This window comes from Leptosomus discolor, chromosome 11 (genome assembly GCF_034619465.1).
Source record: "Leptosomus discolor isolate bLepDis1 chromosome 11, bLepDis1.hap2, whole genome shotgun sequence".
In the NCBI taxonomy this organism is placed as follows: domain Eukaryota; kingdom Metazoa; phylum Chordata; class Aves; order Leptosomiformes; family Leptosomidae; genus Leptosomus; species Leptosomus discolor.
Window position 1 is genome coordinate 14548030 of NC_141401.1, and position 16321 is coordinate 14564350.

The 16321-nt window shown below is 39.0% G+C and overlaps 1 protein-coding gene across 4 annotated transcripts in view; it reads right to left on the reverse strand.

Moving 5' to 3' along the window:
• ETFA (electron transfer flavoprotein subunit alpha) overlaps window positions 1-16088 on the reverse strand; it is a 31636-nt gene extending 15548 nt beyond the window's left edge. For 3 of the 4 annotated variants that reach the window (XM_086471423.1, XM_086471422.1, XM_086471425.1), the window contains exons 1-9: window positions 16043-16088; window positions 8908-9057; window positions 6999-7080; window positions 6816-6898; window positions 5215-5314; window positions 3891-4001; window positions 2538-2639; window positions 1664-1732; window positions 612-694 (exon numbers count right to left, since the gene is read on the reverse strand). In XM_086471423.1, the coding sequence (XP_086327549.1) occupies window positions 612-694; window positions 1664-1732; window positions 2538-2639; window positions 3891-4001; window positions 5215-5314; window positions 6816-6898; window positions 6999-7080; window positions 8908-9057; window positions 16043-16081 (819 nt within the window). In that variant the 5' untranslated portion in view covers window positions 16082-16088. The remainder of the gene's footprint in view (window positions 1-611; window positions 695-1663; window positions 1733-2537; window positions 2640-3890; window positions 4002-5214; window positions 5315-6815; window positions 6899-6998; window positions 7081-8907; window positions 9058-16042) is intronic. The other variant, XM_086471426.1, reaches the window with a different exon arrangement.
• Window positions 16089-16321: the final 233 nt, after the last annotated feature.

A 16321-nucleotide genomic window follows, 5' to 3' on the forward strand; every position in this document is an offset into this window, starting at 1 on the left:
AGCGACAGAAATCAGTCCCCTGGGATATCAGGATGCATAGCAGAAAAGTTGTGCAGCAGGTTATTTCCCAACATTAAGCCATGCATTAGAGTATGCCCGTCTTAGTATTTCACTCTACAGCAGCCAACCTGTAGATTATTTCTCTTAAGTTTCTTGCACTTTCAACTCTTACAAAAATTTTGCTTAAAATGTAATGCAATAATCCAGCTACAGTTACCAAAACTTCAAAAAAAACCCCTACCATCTGTAAAAAAACCCAAAACATACACTTCCCAGAGATCAAGCCACATACCAATGTAATTTCAAGTCTATGTTGGCAGTGACATCACTTAGCATATCAATGATGGCTGTTAGAAACCTAAAAAAGGTTCAGCACAGGCAACTACGAAAAAATCCAGCATGCAAAACCTCTGACAAAACTGTCTGCGGAACACTTCCAGTTGACCCAAAGTAGAGACCGACAGCTTGCTGCTGTAGTTTTGCATAGTCAAGTGACAGTATCACAATGGGCACACTAAGATTTTCCTGTTGGGCTCAGTATTAAGACTTTGAAGGAAAATGCATGCTAGAAAACATCACAGTTCTTTTATGAAAGATATTTCCGTACTTACTGGTGCTACTATTTTGCCCGTCTGTCCAACTTGCATGTCATTAGGAACAAAGCCAGCATCAACAGCTGCACGGGAAGCTCCAACTAGTTGAAAGAAAATATTTCCAGTGTTTTCTTTTAAAATATTAGCGAGCCAAATTTCTATCACCATAAAAGCACATGTATTTTACTGAAGAGTCCCACATTCTAAGGGCATGTATTTAGAAACTTCCCTCTTAAAAGCTCTTATAGTAATCCCTCTCTATACCACTGGCTGAAACTTCCAAATACTAAGTGCTAATGCACTTCATAAGCAACAGGAAATCCTTACTCCCAGCACCAAAGGGCCATATATTTAAAACCGAGGATTTCAGCCTGGCATATTTCCATTATTTTCTCTTGTTGCTTCGTCAAAAGAGGATTTTCCCATAAATGCCTTCCCATAACATTCTCCAAGTTTGAATAGAACACATGTGCCATCTTACGCTGCTGTGGAGCTCAAAAGTCAGGCATAGTCGAGAAAAATATCAAAGTAAACTTGGAAATGCCACATGGACATTTAGTTAGGGAAGCCACTAATTTAAAAACAAAGCCATTCATGTAAAACTATAAATTTATTATTACATACGAAATCAAAAACTGATGTAGTTAAAATATTAATGCAAACAGTTCCTCCTCCCCCAACCTTTCCTTAAAATATTCTGCTGAAACACTGTACATGGTCAGTTCTCTCCTGTTAATACAAAAGCATAGCAAAAAGACAGAGCCATTCAAACTACAAGAACTATGAAAGGGGTTCTGTAAAGGAGTAGTATATACAGATACATGAAGAAAATATGAGGTCTTCAAAGGGAGCAAAGACCATTTTTTCACTTTCTGTTTGTGAGCTTGTGTTCTAGAGATTTGAGGACAGGGAATATTACAGTTTAGTATTCTGCTTCATACATGGGCATTTAAATACACAGTTGACTACACACAAAAATTTATCTACAACTTAAGATGACCACTGGTTTTAATGTGACCTTTTTAAATATAATAACCAGGGTTAAAAAAAAAGGAGGAAAACAAGTTTACCTGCAGCATGCAATTGATCCGCAAGATCATATAACAACTTAAAATTTTCACCGCTCTTCAAGCCTCTCCCTTAAAAGTTGAGAACAAAAAAAGATGAAGAAAGAAGAACATAATATGCTTTAAGGGGTTTAATTGCCTGCATGAACTTTCTGTATGAGTATTTGTGTTTGCAAAGGCACAAATACATGCTGGGATAGGGTATTTTTGGATATATTACTAAACAGTATTTAATATTTGGAGATTTAGCTTTTGTCTTTGTGATTAATATTATTATTTCATACGTATAAACAAACACCGCTCTGTCTATTTTACTTCCTGCACACAGCACTATCAAGATCATTCTCTGAAATCAGGGAAACAGGATTTTTTTACTAATTTGTGCTCCCTCTGCTGGCTTTAGGTACAAAACTCTATAGCGGGATAACTAAGGAATAGGTTTTTTAGCTGTAGGCATACAGTAAAATTCACAGTCCATCACTTTATACCTGAAGAGCAGAATACAAACATAATGATTTCTAAAAATCATTAAAGCCATTACATAATAACATTTGCGCCGCCTGTAATCATTAGCAGTAATTTTAAACATGACAGATTTGTACCTAAAAACACCTCATATTGCTATAATTTTAAAAAGACTTGCCAAATATGACAATGTTCTTAAAAAGTCTACTAGCATATGTTAAACTCATGTTTTGCCTCTTCACAGAACATATACGTTGGGTGCATTCCCGCTGGCCCCTATGCCATATTTCAGAATTACATCATAATTCTTTTTTAAATGTATCACATTATAGTGTTCTGCTCAGATGTTATTTAATCAAGATGTACCATTACTTAAAAGCAGCATAACACAGTTTTAATATTATCTACTTACCACCCGACACAACCACTTTTGCACTAGTAAGCTCTGGTCGATCGCTTTTTGTCAACTTCTGCTCGATCCATTCAGACAGACCGACAGGCGGTGGAGGGGTTACTGCATTCATCAGATGAAGAAAAACATCCACAAGGAAAAGGATAAAGCCTGTATTTTCAACCTTTTAAATTTGAGCTTAAACTTAATGCCAAAGTTTACTCTATAACCAATTCTACCACAAGCTTTTAACTACTATCAGTAACTGCTCTGTGGCTCCTGAGTTAAAAGCAACTAATGAAAGAGGCGTGTAAGTAACCTATAGTACAAGCTGTCCTAAAATGAAGGTCTGTTGTGTAAGTAATACATCACTATCAACCCAGCACAGTAAGTGTAGTTCTTACTAAGACAGGCAAACAAGCCAATTAAGTAGTGCAATGACAGTGCAATATGCTAATCCTACATATCAAGTACGGTATTTTTCCTAATATCCACAGATGTCAGGAAATAGAGGATGGTTCAGGGGCAGGTACTAAGTCACCCAGAAAAATATGAGGACTAGGGGACACGCACGCACGTAGGCAGCACACAGCTAATGATTGCCTCTGTTGGATTTACAGCACAGTCATAAAAAGGCCGACAGCGAAAAACAGTACAGGTGATCAACCACTGGAACAGGTTGCCCAGAGTGATTGTGAAGCCGCCATCTGTAGAGCTACTCAAAGCCTGACGGGACACAGTCCTGGGCAACCAGCTCCAGGGGGGCTGGACTAGATGATCTGAAGCGGTCCCTTCCAACCTTAACTATTTTGTGGTTCTGTGACGGGATTTCTCTATTATCAAAGCTACACTGGCTTCATTAAAATAATAATTCAAACTGATCTAGTTAAAACTGATCTAAAACAACAATTGGGTGTTCTCAAATCAATTTAAACTGCTACTAATTTAGCTAGACACTGTAATGACCTATCTCAATTGAAATACAACTAATTAAAGCAAAACTCTGGATAGCCAGTCACTTTTATTTTTGCTCAAGATTGCTTTGAAAATCAGTCTGGCTATTCAAACAGCTGTAACTTTAAATAAGGAAAAGTTTCAAGATTGCAGTGGCAGAGGTTTAAGCAGCGAGTGAAACAGGTACACGTTTCAGCACAGACAATCTCCATTTCTGGTCAAAGAAAAAGTAGCAGGTGAGAAGATAATCCCTATCTTCCCTTACCAGACATCACTAAAAAGGGCAAGTACCCATATTAAAAGCATAAAGCTAAGATTATGACAATCAGTTTGATTTGACAAATGCTTCTACAAAACATCACCCTGCAGTGAGCAAAACCCTATTACATGAAACAACAAAATACCAAAACAAATACTCACACTTTTCTAAACTGGCACTACCACCACTTGTTGGTGCAGCCTCAAAAGAAGTTCCCCGTACAGTAAATACTTTAATTGCTTCATCACATTGCACGGTGCAAAGAATATTTCCTAGAAAAAAGTCTCACATTATATTTTTAAAGAAGGTAGTATCAGACATACTACGCTTTTTAAAAAACAAATAAAATCAGTATCAGAAGCACATTAGCAGTTCTACTACAACAGGCAACATTCAGAAAGTTACTTCCCAAAACCGCAGTTTTAGATTACTAAAACTTGAAACCTAGGCACTTAATAAATGTAGATTACAAATACTTTAATCTATTTTTTAGCTTCACGTTTCTGAAGTATGGTAACAAATCCTCTGTTTTTAAAGGAAACAGAGCATCCAAATAATCTCTTATGAACGAGCTTTTAAATTTCAGAAGGAGGGGGGAATCCAGCTTTGAAAGTGCCATTCTTAAACATAAAGAGTGTCTATAATTCAAAGTAGATCTTTTATCCTGTTGCATGAATTCATCAGAAGACAATGAGGCCTGCTCCAAGTATCTGTGGGATTGTGTTTCTCTCAATAATACATGATACAAGGTATTTACTTCACACTGGAGGCTGCAGGGAACACTAGAAGAGAAAAATGCTGCAACACCAGCTATTCATAAACAAAGTCATCTCGAAACTGTGAATTACTGGGAAGCAACTTAAAAGTGCAACACAAAACCACATTCAGGTAACGTAACTCGAAATGTAATACCACGTTGGTACACACGGTACAATCTTGTACAGTAAAATTAAGAAACACAAGCTAATGAGCACATATCTAAATTAAAACACAGTGTCAGACAAGCATCAGAGAAACAAGGCTGAAAAAGGAATTGCAAATTAAGTCAATTAAATACTATAAATAATTAGTTCAGTGTCTTCATAATTAGGAAAAATAACCCTGTGGTATCTTAAATCAGAACTAATGATAGTCATATTAAATACGGCTGGACCATTACCTTAATGACTTATGTTTTACAAAATCTGATCAGAAGTATTAACAAAGAAATGCAGTATGTATAAAGGAAATGACCAAATTCTATTAATCAAAGTGACAGACATGGTTTGTAACTGATACTACCAAAGTTGTTTGGATTACTTGGTTTCTCACACATGGAGCATCATGTACATCTTCAAGTTTCATTTTTATGAACTACAGTAATTCAGATTACAAAGTGAAAATGGCTATCATATTCTAAGGTTCTAACAACAGCATTATGCAGAAAAGCTATCAGTATAGGGTCCTTTATTGCACAAGTACCACATACCTTTTGTGATTACCCACCTGCATAGATGGTTCTCACAAAAGTGTCCGGTGACTGAATTTCAATGATGTCAGAAACAGGGGCAACATCAAGTTTGCCAGCCACTCTGGGAATAAGATTCTAGAAGTTAAAGATGAAGAGTTAGCAAAGTAAATGCTAAGTAAAATGCCCAGGGTCGGTAAAAATGCCTGCTGCCCTGATTTTAACTTCATATAACGCTGTTTGTAAGTAAAAAGGCACACACAACCGTAAGATTTTTGGTAGGGCTACTCATGAAACTTTAGCAGCCAAATAAAATCCCATTGTTGTAACAACATCAGACATTTTATGAGACTTACTGAAAGTAAATCCTTAATTTAGTATCTTATATTAGGAGGCTTATCTGCTTCAATAGTTTAAAACTGAATATAGATGCAAGTTACTCAGAAAACTGACAATTATGGATTGCTGAGCTATTAGCACTTTAAGAAAAAAAAAAGGCATTTTTGGAAGCTAGTTACCAGAGACAAGAGGAAAAATACCCTGCACTGTCCCCTCAAAAGAAAAAAAATATTATTTTAAAAATTAATCTTAAAATCTATATTCTCCTGCTCTGAAATTGACTCTAGAAAATTACTTAGCACCTTTAGGAATGGGAAGGAGGATAAAAAGAGCAACATAAATCATGAAGAAATTAATGACAGCAAGAGCTTTGCTTGCTTCTCGTCCCCCTCCTAATCTGGTACAACACAAAGGGCCCAGTTCTGAAATTTTTACACACATTAAGCACTCAAAAACAGAAGTGTAAGCTTTAAAGCAAAAGCTATTAACCTTTACTAAGACACTGCAAATCAAAAATAAAAATAAAAAATAAAATAAAAAATCTAAGACTTAAGGTATGTAAAGATTTCTCTTAGCAAAATTACAAGTATATGGATTGACATTGATCGGAAGTGAAAGCAGTCAGCTGGAAGGCTGATGTCATTATTCATCCCACATCGGCAAGATTTCTGAAGTCTCCTTTTTCTCTAATTTAGCTGCACCACAATGTTGACCAGACTGTTAGTACTGAGGCTCTCCGTGTACTTAAAAAAACACTCCTTAAAAAAAGTTTTGAAAAATTGTATTTTCATTAAAAAACATCTAGGTTAGGACTTGGATCTATATTATTGATATATATTTACAGGCATTTCCATTTACATGACTTACATCAAAGATGCAACTCCCCCTCTCCAAAAAAAAATTTGCTTCCAGGAGGTCTGCACACTTTCATTTCAACACGCAAATCATACATTTTCCATCTCAGTTTACTCTACTTTTCCCTACAATTTTCATAATGCTTTCAGATCACTTAATCTATTTTGCATTATTATACATCTTGCCTTGTGTGCACAGACCGAGCCGGTGACCACTAAATACTTCTTCTACATTGTTCCTTTGTCCAAGTCGGCCCATAACAAAACTCAAGACACGAATCAGTGTTTCAAACTAACGAACTCTTAAGCAAACCACTGTAACATTTTTTGAAAACTCAAAACTGTCCATGGCCGAACTCCGTCAGGCCTTTGATTCACACTCTCACATACAACAGTGTCTCTGTCTCTTTTCTAAAGAAATTTTTGATGCACTTTGATCTACTTACCTTCCCAAAGGCGGATGCTCCAGCACAAATGTGGGTGTAATTAAATTTTTTATGAGTTTCCAAAATCAAGGGAGTCAGCTCCTCTGAGGATAAAAATATATTGCTCAAAATTTACAACTAACTTACGTTCAATCGCAAATATAAATATCATTTCTTCTGTCAATAAGTAAGAACAACTCTCACCTGCTAGAAATCCCTTGTATATATCATGCTGAGCCACTAGAACTTTTGCCACACCTTGCACTTTGCTGAGTTCTTGTGCTACCTATGGTTACAAATGAATTATTATTAGTTTGTATTATAACAGGCACCACAAACAAGTAACAAGACAGTCCCGGCTGCGAAGAGCTCACAGCCCACAGATTAGTTAACACTGGAATACAAAAGATGTGAATTTCAAAAGCAGAACAAACCTGATGGAACAAAATGCAGCTGATCTGACTCACAGCATAGTGCCTTATGGGATAATGAAAATAAATTCTGTAAATAAGAAAACTACAAAGCAAATCAAATGTAGGAAATCTTGCCTCCTGCATGCAGGATTACACAATGATCTCGCGATTTATTACAACAGCTGATAACAATCACATTTGAGGATTATTGCTCAGTTATTTCAATACTATCATCAAGAAACCAATCCTGCTTTCTTTTAAATCAGTCAGTATCTACTGCACAATCACATAATGCAACTACAAATGTACAGCGATGTCATGAACTTTCTCCAAATTTTAGGAACAATCCTTTGTTTGCAGCTGACTCTTTGCTTACTGATGTGATGTATATTTTCAAAACTATATTTATGCATTTTTTCCTTTAAATTTGCAGAAGTGAAGTTTAAATGATAAAAGGGTTGTGGCAGATCAGAGAGAAGGACTGACAGCAGTGTCTGGAGACCACATGCATCATCCCAGAACTAGTGTAGTTTTACTGAGTTTGATGAGTATCAGTTTACCCTCAAAAATTAACAAGAGGAAATAAACAAAAATTCCAAAAGCCGCTACAGAATATCCGTTTGAGTTAATTAGCTCTTTTGTCCTATCAATACAGGCTCTCACAAAGAAATTGCAAAAAAATCCCAAACCTTCATTTTTTGTAAAGTACTTTTTCCCAGCATGACATACGTTGCCAAACAGACACCATATACTTAGTATTAAAAACCAAACAAAACATTACCAATCATTTTTCTACTACGTGAGTGCCAAAGAATAAGGAAACTCAAAAAAAGACAGATGCATCAGGCAAATTTTTTTTTTTCTTTAATTTTCTTGATCTAGATAAATATTTTCTTCAGGTCTCCACCTCGAACACCTGGGTCTCCATTTAGAACAGCCACTGAGGTTTCTCCACCTATTTGTGAACTAGCTGCCATAAGTAGGCCTCCTGCACGAGATACTGCACGTTGCTTTCAGAATGACAACTAATAAACAATAGCCTAGTATGAAAAATATTTGGCATAATTATTTGTACTGTTACTGTTCACACAAGAGTACATCATGCTGGGATAAAAGTGTTACTAATGTACTACGTTGTCTCTAGATTTTGCACATAAAAATTAGACTAACAATACAGAACATACGAGAAACTTATTTTTAGATGTGAGCTATATGATAAAGTCAAGCAGCACTAATTGCAGAATTTTAGGTTGCAAACATACGCTCACTGTGCTACTAGTAGTTGACTAGTAAAAGCAAGATGTTCAGAAGCCCTGTCTGTCACTGTGCTGTTTCATGTCTGCTGGTTCCCACTTGAATGAGTGCAAGCTTCTTCCCAAGTTCTTAGCACTGCAGTTATTTGCTTTTCAAACTTTACAGGGAAACATTGTTTTAGAAGTTAATTGTCCTTTAGTCCTATAAAAATTTGCTTGCTTAAGCTTCTAACAACTGATATTGATATTCTCCCTCGTGGAATGAAATCTGTAGCCATGTTTTCACTCCAGAAGAGAAGCAGTTCAAGTGCAGGACATTTCTGGCAGATTAGCAAATCCTGGTACAGTTCCTCTTCACTACAGATTATTCTTCAGGCTGACCAAGATGTTACCAAGACTGTTTCACTGCATTCATCATTCCACTCATACGAAAACAGCATTTCCTACCTTGTCACAGCTGGTACCAGCTACTAAACAAGAAACTTCACCTCCAAGACGTTTTGCCGCAGTGACAGTATTTAGTGTAATGGGTGTAAGGGTCTCATTGTTGTGTTCTGCTATGACTAAGGTACTCTGAAACCTCCGGAGCAGCGATGCCTTTAAAGAAAGAAAGGGGGAGAGAGTGAAGGAGAGGGGGTTGATATTTAGCATTTAAGTAGAAAACTGTTCCTAAGAGCATCCAATGCTTTACAGAAAGTTCAATTATACAAACTGTAAAACACTGCTGCCAAACAAAATATGCTAACTCTAGACACTTTTTATGAAGTAGGCAGAATACTTAAGGTGTTAAAAAAAGAAAAGAAAAGGTATAAACTTGCTTGATTTCAGCATATCTAAAACATCTTGTGTTTAAACTAAAACCTTCACAGGAAAATACCGAACAATGTTAAGAAAAACATTCTAATACATTACAACCAAGCTCAGTTGATCAACTTAAATAAGTACCTCAAAGAGTGGAGATTAGACCAGCAAGACAGAAGGAAATCAAGGGTAGCAAATAAATATTTACCTGTTGGTTTTTGGAGGTGGTGGTTGTTTTGGCTTTTGGTTGTTTCTTTTTTTTTTTTTTTCACTATAGCTTTTAGCCAAAATCTAGCTACAGAACACACTTTTAAAATTAGTTATGTACAAAGGCAAAATTGTATGCAGTGGCAGGATGACAATTAAGTAGCAAAGGCTCACAGCCTGAAAACACACTAATAGAACAGGTTCATTTTTTTCTATTTTCCTTTAAAACATTTGACAGTTGACCACTTAGTCTACCACCACAATTTAATGGTCCTTAAATAATAGTAATTTTGACCTATTTGCCGTCCACACACAAGCTTTAGCTTCTAAAGCAAAAATGAAAGGGAAAAAAAGAGAGGAAAGGAAAAGAGGGAGAGAAGAGAGCGGAAAGAAAAATGAGAGAAAAGTGATAAAAAGGGAAAGGAGGGAAAGGGAACGAGAGGGAGCAAAAGGGGAGCAAGGGGAAAAGGGGGGAAATGGGGGGGGAAGGAGGGGAAAGAGATAACGAAACAGGAAAAAACAGGGGGCAGTGGGGGGGGAAGGCAAAGAATTGCCACGAAACTAAACCACAACAGAGACTTTCCTCTCTTAATTTTCACGTAAATCTGGAAAAGGCATTATTCCTCCAAGACTAATACCAGGGTAAGGAAAGGGTTTGGGGTGCAAATGGGAATATTATCCTTTGTCTTTGTTTATCCTACATAAAGCCTAAATCAAGACTCCAGTTATGATCAATGTAATATGGGACACATGGACAACAAGGCGTATTCATTAATATGACCAAGGCACAAATACTAACACAATGCTAAAGACTGCACAGCCAAATACTAGTTTTTAAAACATGTATTCTGAACCCATCTCCCCTCATGCCAAATATTCACCACTTAAACTAGAAAAAAAAGTTTCAGAAAATCTGAAAAGCTAAAATTTGGGTATGGACTTCAACCACACAAAGCTACCAACATGCTAAACTTCACACAGAGAAAGCAAATCCCAAGGACTTCCCCGAAGCTAATCACAGTGTAAAAATATAAATACAAAGATAAGTTTTTGCAGAATCAGGATCGTAATTTGTCATTTTGATTAAAACAATAAGGATTCTTGTAAAAGTGCTCTGCATTTCATTTTTTATGCTTAAGGTTACTTCTTATGATGAAAGATTCCAAGATCATTTGAAGCCAATTGCCAGTAACAAAATATCTATTGCCAATATAGATCAGAAACCATATTTTTGATAATGTTTCATACATCATTTGCAATAAAAGTTATGAGATTTTAGTCACCGTTTGAAGAATAAATCCATGCTGTTGTGGCAAAAAGCCCACTTTTCCAATGATTTATAGCCATGTCGCAGGGTAAAGTGGACCATGCTCCTGAAAGATTCTGAAGTTTTCAAATTTCCAAAGGCAGCCGCATGCACTTTAAACATGCACTTAATTCTGATCTTTTCCCTAAATAATACTGCACCACCAGAGGACTCTATATAATTCTGTCAAATGATTCCAGAATAAACTGAGAAATATTTTTTTAGCCTAAAAGTAAGAGCGATAGATGATGCTCGAGCAGACTGGATATTGCAGCATTAACTAGGTATCATTTCTAAACTGATAATCCCACATTTTATGTTTGTGGGATCTGCACACTGGAAGGTCACTTTATGCCTACACACATGACATTTCTGAACACAAAGACAAGGGCAGATTTAAAATAAATTAAAAGTCACATTCTAGATCTTGAGTAAAAATCCTCAATGACAAATAAGATTCCTATGTGAGTCTGAATTACATACGTATTTATTTTTTTTTAATAAACAAAACCAAACTGACTTTTTTTTTGTTATAATAAAGATTCTGCAGTAAAGCCAGAAGGTAGTTCATCCATTCAGCCACATAGGATCCTGAAAACTGAGAATCTGCAGTGAGTCAATGAAGAGGACAGGTAGTTATTTTGATGAAGTAACTTGTCCAGCTGCACGTGTGCAAGAACAGCCCATTATTTCACTGATATAATTTCTCCACCTGTACTTGGGCAGCAAGTCTAGTTTCAAGCCTTGATAAAATAGAAAGGTTGACTACAAACCTAACCAGCTGACAGCAAGGATAAAAAGCGCAAGAAGACACACAGAACAACCAAACTATTGAAAATGACGCCTTGAGAGGGAACAGCACTCAGCAATTTTGCCACAGAAGGTTCCTGGTGAAAAGCAAGCTCTAGAAAATCAAGCTATCCAAAGAAATCAATTACAGTTAAACAGCCTACCTACAAACACTGGCAATCCAGCGGCTTCTCAAGTATGCCAGGAGATTATGAATGCATCTGCCAGCAATCAATAGAACTGGAAATTTATTTCACCTAGGTTTAGATATAAATCGAAGCTAGGTACCTATGTTCCCTCTACAGCAGAAACACCTACATTTCCTCCCGTATGGAAACCTCAGACAGTGATTCAGTTTATACTACAATAAACATTTATGAAGGAAAACCATCTGGAGTTTCCAACTCCGCCCCTCCGTACTCCCAGCATTTACTGTAGAGCAAACCTGGCCTCTGACTTCCAGATGTCTAAAAGTTGGTAAGATTAACCTAGATGTAAGAAGCCACTTGCAAAGTACCACAGGATTTGCTGAATCTATCGTCTCAAGTTTCCCCAAAGCACCTTTTTGCTCACCACCCGAGAAACCCAGCAATATTTTCCAAGTAGAACGTGAAAAATTTAAGTGTAATACCAGAACTTCTAGACTTCAGACAAAACAACTGAGATTAGTCACTGCTACTGTCCCTGCCAAATGTTAGAAAACTGGACATGCCCAGTACACGTGCGCAGATAAGCCCATGCAGGAGGCCAACGCCCCGTACATCCAAAGCACTCATTCCATTTGCACAGGTGATCTGCCCTTCACACCAATGCCAACACAAACTGAACATTGCTGGTCTTTCAGCACATAGACAGGTGACCTGAACAGCACACAAGCAGGCCCAGCACTTCTTAAATACAGATTTGCTGCTTATATGCTACAAAACATATGTATTAACAGCTGGAAAATCCCAGACAAAAGTCTTGTAAACCTTTGCTTGCTGCTTGGTGAGACTGGGATGAGACAGGTATCAATGGCCTCTACAGCTGATAGCTAACTGCCTGCAGCCTGCTCCGAGGATGCTCGTTGGAAGGCAGGAATTATGAAATTGGCTCGTCATGTAACACATGTGGCAGACACAGGAACAAAAGATGAGATGACCAGAAAGTCTCTCCAGGAAACACAAGAAGAGCTCCAGCAGGTGTATTCTACAAGGCCCTAAATGTGCATGAATACAAAACAGGCTGTCAGAAACTTCACCCAGAAAACTGATGTTTGCCCCCCCAACCTCTTCAGAGGAACCACTGGAAGTTTCAGGAACTAAATCATAACAGAAATTCACGAGGCAAAAGCGCCAAACAACTGGACCTGCAAAGGTGTATCTAGATTTTCTTAGCTGTAAAAGCAAACTGGCCAGAAATCAAAATTTTAGAACTCCTTGGTAGGAATTACGCATCTCAGAGACCCATTATCCCTGGGCAAAATTCCCAAGAACTGACTCCAGGAACTAGGAATGGGGGTATTACTAAAGATAATGGATACATTGCTATACAACAAAACAATCCCTAATTCCATTAATAGACAGGCTTGTAGCTGCAAAATTTAAAAAAAAAAAAAAAAAAAAAAAAGAAAAATACTGGGGAAGCTTAAAGAGAGTAGGGAGCTCTAGTGACAAAGCTTGTACTTCTCGTAGAACCTCTGTACAGATCTGGCTACAGAAGAGGTCTAAGAGATGGCTATTTAACTCCAGGAAATGCTAACTAGAGAGACAATATTAAAGGCACCTGAACTGAAAATAAACTTTTCCAGATATATCTCATGCAAACCATTAACAAAAATCAAAGCAACAAAGCTGTTTTGAAATACAGACAACACTACTGAAAGTGAACTTGACATAAATGAATAAATTTTAAAAGTTTTTAGTCTGAGCTTATCAATGACACTTGAAGGATATACACAAAGTATTCCCTAAGACTACAAATGTAGTTCAGCACTTTCTGATTAAGGTGTGTTTTAGGCTATTAAATCTATTTATCTGAATTATCTCAGGCTAAAAAAACCAGGAAGAAACCCAGCCATGCATCATGAGATATATATGACTGAAATAAAATCCACTGTTTTTCAGAAACACCAGGAAACTGAAAGCTCTGAACAAATCAACAGGAACTCAAAGACTCAACAGCTGTGAAAACTGGGTCCCCCCACAGCACTGTAAAGACAAAATAAGAGTACCTGCTCAATATCCCTAAAAAATAAGCAAGTGTTATTCAAAAGCTATTATATGGCAAAATACTACACTATAAAGCGAGAAAGAAAACGTGACAGTTAAAACCACTTTCACCTGCAGATCTACAACAGCTTCATAAGAACCTGCCTATTATTTTAAGCCAACTCCAAAGCATCTCTTGCCCCCACCTCATTGCAGAAGCAAATGCAACTTTTATTCTATCTGGACCTTTAAAACAACTGCAGAACGCTGAAATACTATACAAGCAAAATAACTTTCCTAAGAAACAGAGCCACAACGTCCTTCACTCTTTCAGTCTGTTGCCGGGGGGTTTTTTTGGGCGCATGGAGGTAGAAGTGAGGGAGATCAAGAGATTCATTTATGACTTGAAACAGTCAAGACTAGCATTGCTTGCCCTTCATGAATATCCTCAGGATAAATTCTAACTTCAACACAAGCTGAATGACAACTGGATACAAATTTAAAGGCACTGGTATTCTATCCACCTGCAGTCAACTTAGTCCCAAACTGCTGTGTAATGTCATATAAGAAGAAATATGAAGAAAACCCAACACTGTGAACAGGCAAAAATTCTTGCTTATCTGATAAAAATGATAAAGAACAGAGAATGTTCAGCAAATATATTATCTGTTTGTCATTTTATAAAGGTAGGAATGTGTGACCTCAAAATGCCCCTTAACTAAGTCTGTAGGACAACCCTGATGATCACAATTTCATATCATCATGGGTTTGGAAGGGACCTCCAGAGCTCATACAAAGCTCCATCAGATGCCAAGCAAGCATATCTATGGTATTTTCAACATACCTGTCTAATTTATTGTTAGTGTGTTCCAACAATGGACTCCTAAGCAGTCTAATCCAAAAACTTACTATGTTTTCAACTAGAAAGGATTTCTTAATGTCTATCTTAGCTCTTTGTAGCTATCTCAAATACCTTGCTTGAAGTTTAAGCCAATTGTTGTCATTTTATCATCCATGGACTGGTGAAATTACTTATTCCCACTTCTGGACCAATTTTTTGTGTACTCGCAGTCTCATATTCCTCCCCAGTCCTATTATTTTTAAGTTATGGAATTCCAGCCTTTCCTTGTTGCTCATACTTCACAGGTGTCTCGCATCCTGCTTTTCTCAACACTATTCACTCTTAAACTGCATTACACATTTATTACACTCTTGAGCATCAGCAGTGCTGAACTGGAGTTTGCTTTACTTCTCTTGCAGACTACAAAGATGCACACAGTGGTTTTATTTTAGAACTGTGTAGAATTGTAATATCCATAAAAGCCTTTGAGAGCTCAAAAAGAAACTTGTGAATTTAAAGCTCTTTCAGAAGGGATATTTACACACAGTCCTAGTGGAGGGAGTGTCTCCTAGTGCATGCTATGAGATCGAGCAGATATTCAGGGACATTTCATGAATCATCTACTCCAATTAACCTTGAGTTCACCTAGTCACTGAATTTGGTAACATAGCCACCACGACACATCAAGCAGCAAACGGCCTCCAAAAGCCCAGCACTCCTCCCAGGTCAGCAATGCCAAGGCTAATATGGAAACGTAACACGTGTTTCCCACTAGCTGCGTCCTCAGATTGTGGTAGTTAAAGCAATCACATTTCTGCACAGCTGAGTTCATGCGGCTGAGGAACGCTGTATTAACTTCTCAAAACTCCAGAAAGCCGCTCCCTGAGCCACAAACGTCTTCCTAACGTTGTCAGAGTTTGCAATAACAAACTCCAAGAATCTCTTTCAGCTGTAAGCAAAGTACCCCTGTTCCTCAGCTAGTCCTGTGCGAGGGTGGATGAGAGCGAGCAGCCCCCGAGAAATTTAAGGCTTCCTTACGACTTCATTAGCTCTTCCTGTAGGACACCAATCCTTAACCCTTGCCTGCAGCGAGCACTAGAAAGGGCTTCTTAAACACCCGACATCCACTCCGAAACTTTATTTTCAACAGCCACGCTGCGGGAAAGAAGCAGAGTCCAGCGGAGGAGTTCGGCCCCGGCAGCGCCTGGTGCTCGCCCCCCGGACACCCCCACGCCCGGCCACCGCTGCCGGGCGGGCCGACGGCGAAGCTCAGCCCCGCGCCCCGCCCCGCGCCGCGCCACCTCTGCCCCACTGGGCAGGGGCCCACACGGCCGGGGCGGAGGGCAGGCGACAGACCCCCTCAGCGCCGGGCGCCGCGGCGGAGCCCCCCGGCCGCGGCCCAAGGGGCGCGCTCCGCTCCGCTCCCCTCCGCCCCCCGCCCGCACTCACCGCCTGCCTCAGGCGCTGCGCCGCGACCGCCCGCAACATGGTTCCACCGCCCCGGCCCCGCGCCGCTCTCGCGAGAGCCGCGCCCCACCCCGACGCCTCATTGGCCGGAGCGGTGGGCCAATGGGCACTGGCAGAGAAGGCGCTCCCTCCCCCCTCCCGGGAGATCGGAGCGGCCCGTGCGGGACCGTTGGCGGGCGCGCGGTCGCGGGGCAGCAGCGCGCGGGCCGGTCCCTCGCTGCGGGGAGCAGCGGCGGGGGATGCGTCGGCACCGGCCGCCGC